Source organism: Danaus plexippus, chromosome 25 (assembly GCF_018135715.1).
Source record: "Danaus plexippus chromosome 25, MEX_DaPlex, whole genome shotgun sequence".
NCBI classification, from domain to species: Eukaryota; Metazoa; Arthropoda; class Insecta; order Lepidoptera; family Nymphalidae; genus Danaus; species Danaus plexippus.
In genome coordinates, this window is record NC_083553.1 from 1,821,907 (window position 1) to 1,842,725 (window position 20,819).

Sequence of the window (20,819 nt, forward strand, 5' to 3'; positions counted from 1 at the left end):
TCTAGATATTAACATACCTAATTATTACTCTTTACTATAATGAAAAGTACATTAGCATAGAACAGGATTTCACACGTCGCTCTAGGAAACAATTTACAATGACTCCCGTATGTTTATCACAGGTTTGCAAAGTCAAAATAATTACACACACTTTCAAGTTTTTTCAGTCACAAATCGTTTCGTGACAGTATACTCGTAAATGTAAAAACTGTCTGTTTAGTTTAACGATGCATACTATTGGTAATAGTACACTAACAACCAGCCAGCATTGTTAACTCGCACGTTTAGTTCAATTAAATAAAAACCGCACCTTGAATACAGAAGCGTAGTTTATCGAACGCTTTAAGAATAACCCCGCAATGAAAAAATATTATTTTATGAAATAATATCGTAAATAAGTGAAACAAACTAAAAGAGAACCTTAAAATATCACGTTATATGTAATATTGGAACTTTCTACTATTCACTCTCATTACAGTACTTGAATCAATTGAGACATCAAGTATTGAGTGGAGCAATTTAAAATCATTGTATTTGAGATTCGTTCTTACGTAATATAGATTGGATCCAACTTCAGAGTCGAGCCTCCAGCTGAACTATGTCGGGCGCCAGTCTCTCAGACGCCCTGTTATGTAGGACACGTCTCCTTTATTGGCATTTCACCAGAGATTCAGATATTTAACATCTGACCCGATAGTTCATAAAAGGATTTTAAATCTCAGGTTAGTTGGAAATAGTATATTATGTGGAAATAAGATATATTGGTAATTCAGTGGTAATTTTTACACCCATACATATAATGATTTATAAAAAACAAAGTTGTATTATAGAATCGAGGGTCGATTCCAGGGTTAGGCAATGATTATTACGTCAATTCTATGAATGTATATACCAAACAAAATGACGGGTGACAGTTTATTTTAATAACTGTCATCTGATACGTCAAACGGAATGACATTTGATTTATCCGGAACGAAAAAAAACTTTTTTTTTTTTAGAAGTTTAAGAACTGTGGTTTAAATTTATACAATCGTGATCGCGTCCAACCAATGAATAAATAAAAATATTAATACGTACACAAAAAAATGTTTAGAAGACGTTACAAGTGAAGACAGATCAAGCGACAACTTAGCAACGGTCGCTGGCAATGAAGTATCGATGAAATATTAGTATACACTGTTAATAATGTATCCAAAATCACAGCAATAATAGATTTATATCCATACCTTTTACGGTAAATAATCTATAAACATTACAAACAAAAACATAGCCTACAATATATTTCACTGAAAGACGAAGCCTTCGTGTTCATCCACAATGAAAGTTATATATATAATATACACACATATACAGAAGCGGCCTCCTCAATCCTGTCAAGCATGACACGAAGCCTTGATTGGGATTTACCGAGCAAGTTATAAAGGCAGAATGCTTAAATATTTATTAGTTAACAGTGACATTAATTTAACATGCTTTTATACGGAACAATACGTTTGTTTCGCGTCTCATACTGTTACCTTATTAGAAAAATATTTGCTTTGGCGACTACTTTCAGTCAAACTTAGATTAAGATTTGAGTTTTTGATCTTCTTTAAAAAAAAATATCGTTACAAATGACTGCTATTTTTATAAGGCTCTATAAATATTACATAAGACAAATGTATTGTGAGTTTTTGTTTTATTTTATATATATTTAAAGACCTTGGTCTCGTATTAATGATCTTCTATCACGCTAGAACCGAGTTACCGCATCAAACATTGAACATGCGCTCTGAAGATTAATTTATTTAAAACAAATACTTATAAAAATTTACAACAAGGCGGATAATATAAAACGTTTTTTTTTTTTATTAGACAGATGAAAAAGTCTGATTTTGAAGAGCATACAAATAAGGAAGAATCTGGAATATTTCTCACTTATAAACTTAAAAATCTCGCACAGAACAACAGTTTTATATGTGTGATGTATGCGCACGCGCAGCGACGTCCTTGAACTCTTGACCTCGTAGTCATCACACGAATCGAGAGATAGCCGTGTGTAGATTATAATAAGATAACCGCTTCAATCATAGCTACTTTGAAATTTATATCATCCGTAACATATTTTTTTATCAATTTCATTCAAAAAATTGTTTTTATATTTATCTAGTATTATTATTACGTTATAATTATGATTTGAGATTTTTTTTTTGGTATTTGTTATTTTTGCTTAAATTTGCATGTTATGTATTGTTTGTATTATACCTATTTTTTTTCTTATTTCTTATTATTTTTAAATGTTTTACATTTGTTATTGCAAAGAATGTCGTTTTATTACGTATCATGTACCTGTGAATGTTGAGTTAGTTCATAAGTGGGGTGTACAATTTATACATGCAACAAATTATATTATTTATTATTAATTAACACTAAGATCTAAAATTGTATACAACGTTAGCTTCCCATTTAAATAAAATAAACTAAAATTTGTGTGTTTACTGTTGCACTATATTGGATTATTCGGAAATGCTCAGTTATTTTTAAATATTTACCGTCCTTACACAAGTCTAGACACATAGACGTTGTACGTCAATACTAAAACGGTTAACACATTTAGGACCTTAGGACCTAAGCTGTAAGACCTACGTGTGGACGCTTGTTAAACATATTATTGATCTTGGTTACCACGCTACGTTCATGTGGATCGTAGTACAGAACCGTTTAATTTGTTGCTAATGTTTCCTTCATTCTATATATTACGGTAATTTCTAATTATAGAGAGAGACAGAGCATATATCCATCTCTGTCTCGAAACACGAAAGCAAAATTAGCTCCAAATTTCCTATAGAAGTCACGCTGTATGGACTTACAAGGAGCACTTGTCAGCACCGGAAGTAATAAACTAAGAACAATGGAACACCGGATGATGTGTCTTTTAACACTTTCCACAAGGATCTGGGACGTTGAACCTAGATAGGTAAATATATTATTACCATGACAATATAAAACTTTACTATTAAATGGTAGGGAAATTATTTATCATACAAAAACTGTCAAACAAATTTTAAAGATTAAATTTGTTATTGTATCCGTAGTTTTAGTGTTTAAATAAATAGAAAGAGAAAAATATTCATATACGAGCAATAGTTTAAAGTAATTTAAAGTATCTCGTCGCATCTAATATGCATGTTTCTGAACTTCCAAGTAAGTGAATGATTCTCGGATTCTTTAAACAAAAGTATTGTTAATGGTAACGGACTCATTGTTCAGGGCCGGGCTATATTTAGTTCATGAATCAAATTATAAATCACTTAAACAAAGGGCTTTTCTTTAAGTCCTTTCATAATGTAACAAATAACTTAAGAGGAGAAAAAGACCATTCTGAGACCTTCTCAAGTGGATGAATCACAAGTTTTGAAAATAATATATGAAGGTATACGTACTGACCAACTTCTGATCAAAGTTTTATAATACAAATATGAAAAGGATTGGAGCTTAGCCCACCACCACAATGCTAAAAACAAGATGGTAGGTTAAACATACCTACAATTATTTCCTCTGAGCGTAAATTGGTTTCCTATAAATTATTTCTTCACAGACTGAAACAAAGGCTAAATATTTATTAATGATACACATACATATTTGCGTAATCGGGCATCGAACTTAGATTCGTCCCGGCAACCTCCCCCTTTCCGCCAATTTATTAAAATCTATTATAGTATTAACAATAACTCTGTATATAATAAAGAATCTATTTTACTTTATAAAAAACAACTTTGTTTAGATAACAGTAAGTCCATCGTATTTATTGGATTTTTATTTAAATTGCAACTCAAAGTTTATCGTAAATAATAGTTGATATACGATTACGTTTTAATACTATTAAGGTAGTGGTTACAACATAATTTTAAGAAACTAGTTTTTGCTCGCAGCTTCATCCGCGTGGATTTAGGAATTAGACTCAGAGAGAAATGTATAAAATAGGCAAAAAAAGTACCTATAATTGTAAAGACCGTTAGCGACATCTATAGTCTATGTCATGGGGCTTCACAATTCATACACAAACCAACTCTCTTATGGCGTGATCCCGCGGTACTGAAACTAATGTAGTAATAAATTATACTCTATGTCCTGTTCTGACACCTAAGATATATTAAAGTTTCATCAAAATCCGTCAAGTAGACAAACATAAATCCGCACATCCTCACAAACTTACGCATTTATAATATTTGTAGGCTGGCATTATACAACATGTTAATTTATTATGGAACTAGTTCCTCAGTAACGTCTATTCATAAAATAAGTAAAATAAATATATGTATATATGTTTTGTCATTTTAATCCTGGGGAATTCTAAAGTCTTTGTCAATCGCTTTAGACGCATTTTTTTGTGCCGGCCTCGCTTCTTTGTAACCGGTACGTAGAATTTTAATGCAGCTACCGAATCAGTTTCTAAACATCAAAAAAAAAATCATAGAAATCTCCGCTTGTTATTAAAATAAACGCATATATATAATTTTTTTGTGTCTGTCTCTTTATTCCGACCAATTTCTGTAATAACTCAAACAATTTTGACAGATCTTTCACTGGCAGACAGCTGATCGCATAAAGAGCAATTAAGGCTACACTTTTTTATAAGTTATACTACTGTTTTGTGAATATAAATACAAAAAAATATATATGTCATGGACAAAGTCGCGGAACACGCATAGGTTGTTAATACATTTCCAGAAACATTCGATAAATTTATTTATATATATATATATACATATACAAAATATTACATGACAATATTATATATAAACATACATATATATATCCGTAAAAGACATCTTATTTGTTATTCAAATAATGCTGTTAGTTCATTGAACTTTTGTTGTCAGAAAAATTCTAAGAATATTTATATAACCTTTGAGTTTTATCAAAAACAACTAGAACAATTCCAGTTAAAAAAGCAAATTTTATGTTTTTTGTTAAACTGTGGGTATTGTTATCGACGAGGCGCCGCTATACTGGAAATTTGGGTCAAGTTTATATAGGTACAAACTACAAATCATATTGATCGCCTATATAAAAAATATATACATACATGTATAATCCTTTAGTGATACATCAGTTCGTAGAAACTTGTTAAAGCTAATCAGACATGATGATAATGATGATGAAAAATATTATTATTGTCATTATCGTCATTATTATTATTAAAAAATAATAGTCATTTAATCTCGTTAACATTAATCAACTCGATCTGACTGTTCGTAACATCTATTCAATAGTTTAAAAGGAATTTAATTCTGTAATTATGTTATTTAATGAAGTAGGTATAGTAATTTCCATCAAATCAGTAACAAAACGATATATTATATTTATTATATATTAAAATTTCTAAACTGCTATTATTTTGTGTCTTCGTATAATGACCTTGATTTTACTTTATTAAATACAAATGTCTGTTGTTACTCTGTTTAGTCTGTCAGGACGAATAGAATGTTGTCAGACGCTTCAACGGTTTTATTATTCTATTTTCAAACAATTCCTTCATCAGCTACACGAAGCTGATACGGCGTGTGACGGTGCCATCACAAAAGGCCATCGCTCCTAAGAAAAACTGGAATGTGGCCGTAAAATGATTGAGCGACAAACGACAACTAGTATTAACAATGACACGAGATATAGTATATATATATACATTTTAACTTTCTTTGTGTCTTTTAATAAACTGATATTTAATTTGATTGGCAAATATTATGTTTTTGTCTTTCAGTACCGAAAAAACGTCACGAAGTTTAAATCATATGTTATTGACACCGCGCAACATTGTACCTTTAGTGTAATGTAATATACATTAGCCTGCTTATTTAGGGACCTATCAGCCAGTACTCTAGTCCAGTCACTAGTAAAATGATCAACCAAATTTACGACTTCATTAAATTTCACGAGTTACGGACTAATAACAAAAACGTTCAAATCTTATAACTTAATTGAAATTTTAATTATTGTATCCCGTCATTTATTTAGCATGAGCCGTTTTCGCTAGAAGACTAAATAAAGGACTGTTCATTTTTAATCTTTCATTGTTCCAGCCAGTTATAGCATTTTTTTTAGACTGTAATACAAAAAAAAATTGAGCTGTTCAGCCAAATATTTTAAGAAAAGCAAAACTGACTAGCGATTGTTTTTATTACATCAATAACTAATATAATTATCAAAATAATAAGTCAATGACATATCTAAAAGAGTTACTTAATGAGAAATAATTCCAAGGATACATATACATATATACAGGGTGTTATAACAGTGTGATACTTAAGTTACAGGCCTTGATATGTGAGAAGATGAAAGCGTTTCCACATGCTTGAATGGTTTTACATTATACGTTCTAATGTATTGTTTTTAGGGTTCCTTAGACAAAGAGTAAAACGGTACTCTATTAAACACTCAGACTCCGATGTCCGTCTGTCTATAACAAAGCTGTATATCATGTACCATAATTGTTAGACAGTTAAAATTTTCACAGATAATGTATTACTTTTACATCTTTGCCAACAAGTAGTAAAAACAGAATAAAATAAATAATAAAGGATTGTCCATACAGACGTGACTTTGTTGCTCGTTTTTATAGATAGAACCCGTGAAAGGATCCAGCTCGCTCTTAGCCGGTTATTTATATATTAATGACGGCTTTGTTAATAGTATTATATTCTAAATTAAAGCAGACGGTCAATAACTAAATCAAACTTTATAATGATAATATTTATTAGTCCATTCAGTACGTAATAGGTAGTTGTAAGAAGAATCTTAGAAGCATAAATAAATCTGTTTATGAAAAATTGCACTGTCAGCACTTAGAAATGTATAACAATCATAACAGTAGGTAATGAAAGCGAAAGTTTGTATAGACTTTTGTTGGTTAAAACGAAAAGATTAAATAAAAAATAATGATGTCACTACATATTAGACGTAATTTAACCTTAAATTCCGTGTAGTTCCCACGGGAACACGGCGTAAGGGTCGTACTTTGTATGAAGTAACGTGACGTAACAGATGCTAACTGCATGTAATTTTTTGATTCTAAATTTAAATATCTCCGTTTAAACATAATTCCAGAGCCCAGTCGAACGAACTCGGGTGCAAGAATTAGTATGTATTCAAAAAAAATATTAATTTTGTTTCATTGTTATAATTTATACCACTCAATGAAAATTAAATGACATAATATAGAAAATTTCTATTGACATTTGGAGAAATTACCAGTATGCTTAAATAGCACAAGTTTGAATCGTCACAAAATATACGAATCGTCTTTCGTTTCTCACTAAATAACCTACGACCTAAGTTAATACTACTCACAATAATATGCAAAGATTTACAAATAAAAAAACTATTAACGCTCCGTATATAGTGTGAAAACTTGAGGTAAGCATATTATATGTAAGATGCGCACAATTACATTATAAATCATTATAACGTAGAAACCCATTTCCTTCGGATATGAAAATAATAATTATCACTCTTGTGGGAAAACCGCAAACAAACATGTATAATACATATTAATGTCTGTATGTATGTATCCATTTGAGGCTGGTGTTAATATTTTAGACCGCTCGCTATAAATATCAGCCTTGATGGCCGGTAAGTCCTGTCAATGTTCTGCATATACGACGTGACAGACGGACATACATTAAACATGACCGAGCTGTACAGCTTACGGTAAACTAAAGCTACTCCATCCTGGCAACTCTTGACGCTCGTCACGTACGGCTTTAGTGTGACGCATCTGTTAATAATATTTTTAATCACATATTAATTTACCGGTATGTATGTTTGTTTCTTTGTCAACAAAATCTACAGAAGTGATTTAAGTATGTGGAATTTCTTTATAATTAATAAGATTACTATTGCTTAAATAATAAAAGGAAACGTGATGAAATTAAAACATTATTTTTGAACAAATTATTACCTATATTAGACTTAATAAAATCAACGTACGGGAACATTTTATTAATAACCTTAGAGTGTTGAATGAATTGTCACCATCTTTTATATTACTATTAGTATTAGTCGTAATTTGAAACGACCAAAAAACTTCATTAAAATGCCTCAAGGCGTTCCGTTCGGAAACAGCAAATGCATCCTGTCTAATAATAATAACGACTAGCTATTTAATAATTTAGTCTTTTATAAAATTAGGAAGTCCGCTGTGAAAGTTGTTATGACTATTTTTTTAAATTAAAACACTTAACTAAGTTCAATTCCTATACACTATGCAGCACTGAAAGACTAACTTAAAGTAAATGTTTAAAATAAATACAGAACGCACGAATTTTGAATAAATTTAGAAATGGAACAAGCGAAAATTAACAAAAAATTTAATAAAAGAATAACACACTATTATTTCATATATTATATAAAACGCCTTTTAAATAATAACAAGTTTGTCAATCAATTGTATTAGAAAAAAAGACGTCTAAAGACTCGTTCTCAAATCGTCTCGAATTTCGAAGAGAAAAAAAATCGAAGTCTTCCCGTTGGTCCGTTCGATACAAAATAAAGACGAATTATGAAATAGCGGATAATTAAAATACATTAATGTTAGAGAAGAAATAAGTAATATTTTTTTTACTACGGCAACATTATTGTGACATGATTAAAATACAAAGTTATGCCTCAAAATTATATATATTATACATAATGTGTTTGAGATATATGTGATAATTCTACATAATAAAATTATTTTAATATAATGTGCTGTGGTATATAACTTTCGAGAAAAGCTGGCGTAGAATCACGTGACTTTTCTCATAGACGATCCAACAACGATTGATCGTCTAACATAACATGTCGACCTTTTTTCAATTACGTAACTACATCAGATATGTCTATTAATAAATTTAATAAAAACATTTTTTTTAAAACGTTGACAACACTTAAGTGTTTTTATACTCATAGTGAAATTCTCATTATCATGATTCAGTCCGGAAATCCCCGGCGATTAAAAAATATATATGTACATATTATATATTGGAATCTTAAAAAAACTGTTATTAATAATCATTTTTGTACTTCGAATGTAACTTTTGTCAATAAAATAATTTCTTCATGGAACCGTGACTACAGTTAGCGATAATTTATTAACTAGAATATCGTAAATAAGACACCTCCAAGTCTAGATCTAGTCCAAGACTAAAACTGTCTTGAGTCTTGAGTAAGCACTACGGGTCGTGGGAGTAAAATCGATGAATGTTATGACGCACACTGGGGAAATTATTATTCTATCTAAAGTACCACAAGCAAATAGCCTTATTGTCACATAGGTTTTAGAAAGCAAGTATATTAATAAAAGAGCTTATAACAAGTTTTCAACCAGTTTATAAAAATTAAAAACGGTAACATTAATACGCCAGTTACACAAGGGTGCACGCTTAAACTGACTTTAGTCTGTTACGAAAATTAATTAAATTTGAAAAAAACATAATATATCTAACAATACAAATATATAAATGTTTAGTAAATTTTTTTTGACGGTCATAAATAATTAATCGTATATCCTAACGTTTTATTGCCATAAAGGCCACATTAAAACAGACCAAATTTAAAAGTATCTATTAAGTTAGGTTATGTTTTTAGGTTAATAATATAATATTTTCTCACACTACAGTCTCTTGTTATAATTAAGTCGTCGTTTGTATCACCGGCATGCGATGACAATACGTGGGAACTGGGAATGGTAGCGACCGGCATCAATTATTATGTGAGGGAAAATAATAATAAAATACTATTATCACTTATCACTCCTAAGCGAAAACTGCGAGGTCACTTGTCAATTAAGCATGCCTATAATAAGCGAATAATGCGGTTCTTTTTATAAATACCTTCGAAATAATAATTGTTTTAATTTTTATTATCGACGTACTTTAAACGTTATATCACACGTGATAAGGAAATGATTAATAGACTAAGCATCTATGCGTAGTTCCATAGTTGCACAATATGGAATCAAAAACGCCGAGCGTCGTTTTAAGGGATAATTTACCTGCTATTCTCAAAACGGCACGATCTGCAGGATCCAGCTGCAGAATGGACAATGGCTTGTCCTTCGCCCATTCTTTCAAGCTGAAATCGTTTTCGAATTCCATGTTTTTGTCATCCAAAACACGCAATCTCGCCCGAACTCTCGCACATAATTGAATCAATCCAGCTACAGCACTAGGGTTGAATACCGCACATTATAAAAACTTCAAAGACAAAATTACACTCGAATTAAAAGTAAACAAAACGTTACGCTCATTGTAAAATAAAAATCGATAATACAAAACTGACGAAAGATACGACGGAACGTATCTCGTTTTTGTAAACTTATATTACACTGTTAACACTGTAACGCAACACATAAACTAAATTATTGTATGAATTCAATTAATATCATCCAAATACAGGGGGACGGAAAAACTGCAAACAGTTTTTAGGTTAGCAAAAACACCGACAAACTCCGAACCGGCAGGCAGACATGATGCGACTGTCTAGTACGAATATGTACCGGGGTAAGTCGCTGCTATCGCTCAGCTGTTTCCGCGCACGCTCACATTCTATGTAAACCGAATAAATGAAGAAGTACATCAGTCGCATGAAATGAAGTAAGGCCGCAAAGCTACTTATTTGCTCGGGTTCAGAAGTTATTAGCAGTTGCTAATGCCATCTCTTTGCTGACATGGGTACTAAAAACTTTTAGCAAACAGGTGTCTGTGTCGCCAGCTTTAAGTTCTAAATACTACTTTCCTTGTAATTTATACACATAAAATAAATTTTACCCTTAAATAACAACCTGGCTTAGTCCGTTTCACTTTATCTGCCGAAGCATATAATATGCCTACTTGTAAGAAATAGTTGAATTACAGGTTTTAAGTTATACCTTATTTTTTAAGAGGAGTAAAACTTGATAATATAGACAAGAAAAAAATTAGAAGGACACAATTTTGAACTAGTTAGTACTGATATCAAGACGTATTGTTTTTTTAAGTTTTTTTTTTATATTTTCTTAGTAACGATTGAGAGATGGCTTCTAAGGTAACCATAGCAACAAAAATGTCAAACTTTTGTTTACAGTTCTAAAACAATGATTTATAGTTTATACTGACAGGAAATGTTAAAAATTTATTATTTATTACAATTATTGCTGACCTTATTTTCTATAGAATATTTGGTTGAATTGAAAATTTCAAGTGTCCATCTATACAGTATAAAAATTAATCAACGGTGTATTCAATTGTGTTCTATTTTCTAAATGTTTTATCAATAGCAGTGTTGAACTCTTGACCTACTTATGAACGTCTTTGTATATATAATATTTGTGCACATAATTTCTGGATGCGTATTGTGTATATCAAAGGATTTAATTTTTATTATTAATATCTTTTAAAATGAAGCAGTTTGTATGTATTAAGCTAAATGTTGAAAGCTGACAATGGACAAACATTCAGGAAAGAATTCAAGTACCGTCAGTAATCATTGTTCATAATTATAATACTGTTTATAAAAAAAATAAATTTTTGCATTCATTCTAGGAATTACTATTTAAAATACTGCCTCTGGATGACTGGGTTTATATATTTTTTCAGCCCGAATACAGTCGAGTTAGGAAGTTCTCTAATAAAGACACCCCAAAATTAAATTTTGGTGGCAACTTCACTCATTGCCATCGTCACTTTGATATATCAACAACAGATCAAAGGAGTTCATTACGCCAGGACATTTTAAACTCTGTTATAAAAAGAACTCAGTCTATAATGCTGGAGAGGGACAATATGGACAACCCTTTGTATGAAGATCCTAAGGATGTTATTGGTAATATAAGAATTTGTATCTCTTCATTCAAATAAATCTATAAATATTGAAGTATTACTTCTTAACAGTTCACTTACAGTTAATTCAATTATTGCAACTTCAAATTCAGTTTATTGTATATATTATAATAGTAATGACTTATATATTTTTTAAATTTTGAATGCAATTCTTTTCAAATGTGATAAAATTACAAGTACACCAAATTAAACTACACATAATTACTTAGCCATGTTGCACTTAACAAATTTTGCTAAAAAAAATTATGTAGTTCTTTCTCAGTGTATAGATTATTTTAAAAGAAGTTTACTTTCAGTGGAAAAACCACCAAAACCTCCTCGTAAGAGAAACATGCAAGGAATAATGACGTCGCCTCGTAAAGATGGCAAGTCACTTAGAGAACAGAAGAGAAAGTTAACGAAAAAGTATGAGAGCCTTATAAGTGCATTGATGGATAGATGTGAAGAGAGTGTGGTTGTGGTAGGTGTTATATGTATGTATGTGTATATATATACATAAATATATATATATATTTATGTAGCAATTAAATAATATAAAAATGATTATTATTATGAATTTTATAATATTTTGTATGAAGAGACTTGAAGCTTTATTATGTTCATTTGTTTTTATAACATCCTGGTGATAGAACTACTATTAAATATTTGTTAGAAATTTACTTTTGTTAAATCAATGTAATTTGTTTTGACTATTGTCTATAATATAATGTAACTTCCTGTGTGACATATTGTTTCATAATCAGTCTATCACATGACAAAGAACTCTATTCTATGATTCTATGTATCTTTGCTATGTCTTAATGTAACAGTAGAAAATTTATTTTGATTAAATCATATATATATATAATTATAATTATTTTAATAATGTAATCAACATCTTTTGTTTTCAGATTACACAGAAGGAATCACAGATAACAAAACTCAGAGAGAAATTAAAAACTGTATTAGAATACAACAGTTTGTTTGCAAATGAGAATGACAGACTCAAAACTGAACATACAACACTAGTGAGTTACATAGAAGAATGCAAAGAAGTTATAAAAGAAGAAAGGAAGAAGAATGTTGAAAATGAGAAGAAACTTAACAATCTCAATGACAGAGTCAAACATTACGAAATTCCTGATAAAGGTATACCTTTTATATATATAATGCTAAATAATTTCCTATAGGAAATCCATGTACTAAATATATATTATATGTTTGTAAATTTTAAATGACATCACATTTCACTTTATATTGGATATTGAAATATAAATTTAATGATATCAATGATATATATTTGTGTAACTTATAAAGCTATTTCTTATTAATAATATTTTTATGCTGTGTTTCTTTTGACTGAAACTAGCATATGTTATTACAACGAATTAATGCTGCCGATTTTTTATTAGTGAATGACAGTAAAGAACATACTAATGTGATTAAGTTCTGTTTATAATTATTTAAGTGAATGATATCTTTTGAAAATAAAGGTACATCCAATAAGCAACCATTCTAGGTAGGGAATAAAGTGTATTATGGATTGTCAGTGATGTATAAATTCCAGAACCTTCCACCGTACCGCTAGTGGAGGTCTGTATGAGTTGCAGCAGTCGCCAGATAGTACTGAACCAGGCTCGCGAACAAAACACACGTCTCCAGAGGGACATGCAAGCTATGAAAGATGTCTTATACAGGTTGTTCACATTATGATTTCTAAGATTGTCATGGTAACACAAAAATAAAAATATAGTTTTAATTAAAGTGTCAGACAGGTTTAAAGCAATATAATAAAATGGATTGATTTGAATCTTAATATCAAAATCCAATACAAATATATTAAGAATATGGGAACTTATTAATAACAAATATGATTTATTTTTATGTTAGACTGTCTCCGAATTCGATTTTTAAATGTTTTTCTTGAATGTTTGACTTGAAAGACCACATGAGTATGTTTTTTTTATGTCTACATATAACATGTATAGTATACATATTAAACTATTTAAAACACTCTATTCTTTTACTTAATTAATCTATTATTATAGTATTGATATATTTGCTCTCGTTCCAGGCTGAATGTCCAACTCTCGAGATATCAAGAACGGCTTCGTAACATGAACTCTTTAGACAACAAGGACGTTTTTAAACCGAGTGATAAGTATAATTTGGATTCGCTGTTAACAGCCAATCTGTGTCAGCGGCAAGGTATAATATTTAATACTCTTTATACACATTTTTTTTACTCTGTATTAAAATACAAATGTAATTTCTAAACTCATTGTATATTCGCAAAAGATTTATTCCAAATAACAATCATTACATTCTTTGATTAAAAACGAGCTCACTAGGTGGCGTTAGTAGTAGCCAGTAAGAGATACATACAAATTTTTATTTTCTTACATTTCACTGTAAATTCTAAATGTAATAATTTACCGTGTCTTTGTTTATGTTTCTTATATATTTCAGAGGCAGAAGAATCAAAGAGTGCAGCAGAAGATCACACAGAACGACTAGTAGATTTGTCTGGCCTTCTTAGTGCACAGGCTTTGGGTAACAAATTTCATTAAGATTTAAATAAAAATATTCTATTATCTAGCTTTAGTATCAACAGTGGAATATAGATAACTGGAAGAGTCATTATATTGTGATATACAAAGACAGGAATATTTTTGTATGTAAAGCCCAAAATGTCTTCAAAGAAACCAATCATGAGTCCTGATGTTTTGAAGTTACATATTTCATTCCTAAGTAACTTTCATATTGAATATTCTTTTAGAAGTATAATATTATTGAGATATTTTTAAATATAAAATTGAAATTAGATCTATAGCTCCTTCATTATTAATTAACTTGTTATTAGTTGCTAAGCAACGGTTTGTTATTAAATATTATCACTGTTCTTTGGACGTAATTTCAACTCTTAAATTTAATACACTAACTTTAATTGATGTTACACTAATATGTACCTGATATTAATAAATACAGCTCCATTATTCGACGCTTACCAAGAAAACCTCCAGGAAAAAGATAATCTAATATTGGACTATGAAAAGCAATTTGAAAATATGAACAAGAAATCTAAACAAATCGTCGAAGAAAACAAAGCGTTCGCAGACAAAGTTAATGCGCTCGAGGAGGAGTTGGTTAGAGTGAGACAGAGCTATAAGAAACTGATAGTTGAGAAAGAGACGGGTGATATTGAAAGAGCAACGATGTTAGAGCGAGCGGAGAAGGCTGAGTCCAAATTAAAAGAAGTTTACGAATTGTATGAGGATAAGAGTAAGCAACTTATAATATAAAACATTTATTGATAATGAAATTACTAACTAAAACTAACACAAGCTTGTCTATGGTATACCATCTTTAAAAGTAACCAAAAAATAAATATTATCACTATGTCTATGCTTAAATTATATCTAATTTTTTTGGCTAATTGGAGCTTAGTTTTATAATTCCTTTAAGTTTGTCATAAATACGAAAATTTCCATATTAAAAAAAAAGAATTCGAACCCACATCCATGGAAAGTCATTCTCACGACTGAGCCATATAGCCTTATGAATGTGTAGTGTCGGCTCTGATGCGGGACTATGAGACGGTTCATCGCGAGTACTACGCTATGAAATGTGCTCTGAAGTCCTCGCAGAGAGAAACCTGTCGCACCGTCCCCGCAGACCTTCACGAACGACGATTGGATGACTGCAAACGGTACGTATATTTTTATAGGGAAAATAATGCGTAAACATTACTATGAGATACTTTTATAGAGAAAATAATGCGTTAAGATTGCTATGAGATACTTTTATAGAGAAAATAATGCGTAAAGATTGCTACGAGATACTTTTATAGAGAAAATAATGCGTTAAGATTGCTATGAGATACTTTTATAGAGAAAATAATGCGTAAAGATTGCAACGAGATACTTTTATAGAGAAAATAATGCGTTAAGATTGCTATGAGATACTTTTATAGAGAAAATAATGCGTAAAGATTGCTATGAGATACTTTTATAGAGAAAATAATGCGTAAAGATTGCTATGAGATACTTTTATAGAGAAAATAATGCGTTAAGATTGCTATGAGATACTTTTATAGAGAAAATAATGCGTAAAGATTGCAACGAGATACTTTTATAGAGAAAATAATGCGTTAAGATTGCTATGAGATACTTTTATAGAGAAAATAATGCGTAAAGATTGCTATGAGATACTTTTATAGAGAAAATAATGCGTTAAGATTGCTATGAGATACTTTTATAGAGAAAATAATGCGTAAAGATTGCTATGAGATACTTTTATAGAGAAAATAATGCGTTAAGATTGCTATGAGATACTTTTATAGAGAAAATAATGCATTACGATTGATGTAAGGATCTTTTCACATTCAAGATTTACTTTCGAAGGATTTTGATTAAGATTACATCAAATAAATTGTTTTTCCTCAGCATTTTCTAAAGCTCTATTTGTATGTTTCAAAGACTGAGGGCTTGGCTTGGCTTGGCTTGGGCTTACACAAAGTTTATACACGCCATCAGTTCAATTGTTTTATCATATCGCACTTAACTTTACGGAGAATTGATTTTTGTTTTTATACAGGTCAGCCTACGTATAATATTGAAAAAATTTTTAAAATATCAAGCAATTTGACTTTTTTCTTGTTATATGTAACTGTAAAGTTTTTTAATTGAAAAAGCTGTATACTTCGTCAACAGTTTACTCGAAGAATTAAAACACCAATACGCTATAGATTCAGAACGCAAAAACGAACAAATCAAGAAGTTGGAAGACGACTACCGACAAACCAATGAGAAGTATCAGAAAGTTTGCGAAGAGAACGAAACTATCAAAGAGGAATTACGCTCTGCTCTTAAAAATGTCAGGTAAAATGTTATTTATGGGAAGAGGGCTTCAAGAATAAAAATCTTATTAATAAAAGATAAAGATTTCGAAATAAATTTTTCATTCTATGGAGGTAGTGATAAAAAATTCAGACTATGTAGTACAGAGTATATAAATAAATTAATTAGTTATAACTATATTTTATTCATATTAAAGAAAAACGTAACGATTTATTAAAATATTTGTAAATTTAATATCATGCATTAGGTGCCACCCATGAAGCACGTCACACGTTAATGGGGAGTGAGGGTGTCACCGAAGTGTGACATCGTGTGACAAGGGCCATGGGGAAGTCAATAGCTTTGTGACGTCACATATTAGAATTTAAAATACAAAAACGCAATGTATAGATGTGAATTGAATATTTAAACAAATTACAAACTTGATATAACTGTGACGTCACGCCAAGGGGGGGGGGGAGCTTATAAAATTGTGACAACCTGTGGCAAGGACGGGGGGAGGGTTTCAAAAGTCCTAAAATTCATGAGACGTATTTTATGGATGGCCCCTTATCTAGATATGTCAATTAAGCTAAGAAAAAAATACAAAAGATTTAGCGGAAATGAAGTATAGGATAATATGGTGAAAAACATTTCCCATTTCAAAGGTGTTTTGATATAATGAGATCTCAGACTTTCGCGAGTTTTATTCATTTAAATGAAAGTAATATATTTCGGATGTACTACGCGGATTTTATTATTTTAAAACTTCATAATCCCGACGTCTTGGTTACTTTTCAGCAACCGTGATCACGGGCAGACGAGTTCACGGGAAACGTCGGGATTATGTAGTTTTAAAATAATGAAATCCGCGTAGTACATCCGAAATATATTAGTTTCATTTAGGTGTTTTGATATGTCAAGGAAATGAGAGAATTTAATTTATAATTATTTTCCCTCTATTTTCAAGAAACTAATGTATAGTGAATGTTATAGTAATATGTTTGTATATTATCACTAGATTGTATAGAAAAGCAGCTGTAGTTTTCCGTCATAGAGCACGATCCGCAGCCGCTAGAGCAAACAGAGTGCGGCGCAAACAAAAGCAGTCTAGCAACGAACCGCTGAAGAGAGCGCTCGAAGCGCTGGAGAAGATAAAACTCGAGATAAAGGTTAGATCATTATCATACCTTTATTTAATAATTTTGTAAAGCCCCTATTCAAGGTGTATTACGGAGAAACAGTCTGATAACTATACCCCGAGAGCTATCGAATGAAATAAAGGAAAATCATTAATTTTTTTAACGAATAAAATAGCTTATACGAGATGAGATTTTTTGCTAAACTTATCCCTGAGAGTACAAAAAATATTTTCCTATTGAAATTTATCACCCAGGCTGTAAAAACTCGCGCTCATTCCTCACTATCGGAGTTGGAGCGACGTATCCTTCATCAGGAACGCGAGGCTATCGAAGCCCAGACTCAGTACAGACGGGAACTGGAGCGAGCTGAACTGGCCTTAAGACATAAGGAAGGAGTTATACGGAACCTAGTCGACAAGGTTGCAGATGTCGAGGAAGTCAGGTTAGAGTTACAGGCAAGAAATGAATTAGGATTCTCAAACAAAATCACATAAATGTGTGTGAATGTGGCTGTCACTTCTTAAGGACTAGTTATAATAGATGTTAAACAGATCCCAACTTTTCATTTTCCTTAATGAAAAAATATTTTTTCCACTTAAAGATTAGTCAGATAAGTTAGATTTTGTGGAAACTATTGTCGTCTTGTCCAACAAAGAAATGCTTCTTACTAGAATACTTCCTCTCTAAGACATATAATCAAAAAACAGTTTTATTTTTCACAAAAATATTGTTGATTGTTTCTAGATCTAAAGACGATCGAATTGTTTCTGTTGCAAAAAGGACATTCACATTCTTTACTAAGATTTCAGATTTGTCCAAACAATCTCAATTTAATTTTTGCTCCCCTCGCCAATAATAATACATTATGGTTCAAAAAAAAAAATAGATTAATATCAATGGATTTTAAGATGAAAATTATTATTGCAGATTGAGTCAAGCAAATGCTTATCGTCTCCAGGGTATAGTTTCCGACACATCGGATAACTCTCTCTCGCCCAAACAAGAGGAAAAGAGAGAGAAGGAAGATAAAAAGTCAAATGTTAAAGGTTCTTACAGAGAAAACGATAAAAGAAATAAATAATAGTCCTCTTCCAGCACATACTCGTAGAGTTAGTTTAAGACATACCTACATATAGTAGACTAGTGACCTTGAAGCATCCAAACTTTGTAAAAGGGATTTACTCGGTCCAATGTGGCGCTGATTCTGATGACGTATTTAGTTGGAAAAATCGGCAAAACCAAAGTTACGAAATAAAAATATACTGGAGTGTTGTTTGTGTATTATTTGAATATATTTTTTCCGGACATTGATTGTTATCATATTTATTGCAAGGAAGTTATCAATAAAATGTATTAAATCATAATGTAAGATATTGTTTTATTACTTCTCGCATTTGTACAAAATGTACAAATTGAATTTTTCGCCAAAAAATAATTCTTTTTGGTGTAAAGACAGTTTGCAAGAGGGTTCTATCAATTTTGGCGTGACACGAATCGGACGCTGGATTATGAAATGATTTTGATTGAAACAAATAGCCCTTGGCCCGCATCTAAGTATTTGTGCTTATCTCAAACGTTTTGTTCCGTTAACGAGGACAAATTATACCTGTATTTAACTTATTGTTGAACGATAACAGTGCAATTAATATCATTAGATTTATGACTGTGTTTCATGTTACATTGATGTACGAGTGCACCAGCCACCTTGTCACTGGCAATGTTTAATGATTTTCATTCCTATAATTATCAATTAAATATTTTTTTTTAACATAAACATAATATATAACAAAACAGCAGCCGTACATTAAAAACTCATTCTCTTATTACTAGGTTGGTTTCATGATGATTTTTATAAGATTCTTTATAGATGCATTTTAGATTACAAGATTTTACATTTGGTTAGTCATAAACATCGCTACAGTTTTACTAACAATCCCGTCAACCGATGTCATGGGACCAATAACAATACTATAATGCTATAGCTGTCAATGTACTGACATGCGATTTTATTGCTTTACGAGTGAGTTAGTTTCTTGCTCGTTAACATTTCTTCGAAAGTTCCGATCGCATTTTAATAAAGGCCTATGAATGAATCTCCCCGACTATAAAATAAAGCCTCTGATACACTCACAGTTAGTGCCTAATAAAGACCTACACGGCTATATTGTCTTTGCATTCGCGTATAGGGGTAGATACATTGATTAAAGTAAAAAATTTAAATTGGCTTTGATTATAAATCAAATAAGAGGCGGTAAGTTTATTGTCATTTTTTTTTCTATATATATATATATATATATATATATATATATATAACCATAATTTAACTAAAATATGTCTTCCTACTCAGTACTTCCTAAACAAAGTTTAATTTAATAATAGTAATCAATTTTAAGAACAATTTTTAAACGACCTCAAAATGGAGGACGTTTCTCAATTCGACCCTATATATGATTCTTTTATAAAATTTTTTCCTGAATACATTGATTTCGTTGCCTTAATTATTTTATTAACACGACATTATCCACTAAGAAATATTTTTACGTTGACATTTTTCAACCTAAAAAAAAAAAAAAAAAAAAGTATTCATATACTTAACGTAAAGGAAACAACACCATGTTTTAATAATTTTACGTCTTAAATATATAGAAATAGTAGATTGAAAGATTTATGTTAAAAATATTTAGAAAAAAAAAATGTACAAAGTAAAGTTATACAAGATATACTAATAAATTTGTTAATATTCATATGCACTTATAAAAATAAAATAAGAATTTCAGGATAGTTTAATGAACCATTCGCTACAGATTTCGCATTCAAGAGCGCCTACTTATAAAATATTAATATTTTTTTAACGTAGTCTTACCACTCACTACTATGAACGGCTGTTGCTGTTAGCCCTGTTTTCCTTTTTAATAATACATGCAAATTAAAATTACGAAAATCATAGAACATTATTATATGTAACACGTACATTACAGCTCGTTTACGGAACTTATCCTGTTTACTTGGCTTTTTATTTTGAA

At 30.5% G+C, this 20,819-nt stretch overlaps 2 protein-coding genes across 6 annotated transcripts in view; one reads left to right on the top strand and one right to left on the bottom strand.

The window, feature by feature from the left end:
- Nucleotides 1–10,469, bottom strand: part of LOC116775425 (microtubule-actin cross-linking factor 1) — a 160,019-nt gene extending 149,550 nt beyond the window's left edge. For 2 of the 3 annotated variants that reach the window (XM_061524508.1, XM_061524495.1), the window contains exon 1: nucleotides 10,013–10,469. In XM_061524508.1, coding sequence (XP_061380492.1) covers nucleotides 10,013–10,115 — 103 coding nt within the window. In that variant the 5' untranslated portion in view covers nucleotides 10,116–10,469. The remainder of the gene's footprint in view (nucleotides 1–10,012) is intronic. The other variant, XM_061524507.1, reaches the window with a different exon arrangement.
- A 640-nt stretch (nucleotides 10,470–11,109) lies between these two features.
- Nucleotides 11,110–19,160, top strand: LOC116775424 (protein Cep89 homolog). Of its 3 annotated transcripts, none has more exons than XM_061524728.1 (13): nucleotides 11,110–11,473; nucleotides 11,595–11,820; nucleotides 12,134–12,297; nucleotides 12,728–12,965; nucleotides 13,384–13,513; nucleotides 13,891–14,024; nucleotides 14,286–14,369; nucleotides 14,805–15,098; nucleotides 15,387–15,525; nucleotides 16,529–16,696; nucleotides 17,676–17,826; nucleotides 18,051–18,238; nucleotides 18,724–19,160. In XM_061524728.1, exons 1-13 carry the CDS (start codon nucleotides 11,441–11,443, stop codon nucleotides 18,875–18,877), a joined length of 2,103 nt encoding a protein of 700 aa, XP_061380712.1. In that variant the 5' UTR covers nucleotides 11,110–11,440; the 3' UTR covers nucleotides 18,878–19,160. The 3 variants fall into 3 exon arrangements, with proteins under 3 accessions (XP_061380712.1, XP_061380714.1, XP_061380713.1); XM_061524730.1 differs by having other exon boundaries at nucleotides 11,111–11,468; nucleotides 11,541–11,820; XM_061524729.1 differs by having other exon boundaries at nucleotides 11,111–11,468.
- The last annotated feature ends 1,659 nt before the right edge of the window (nucleotides 19,161–20,819 follow it).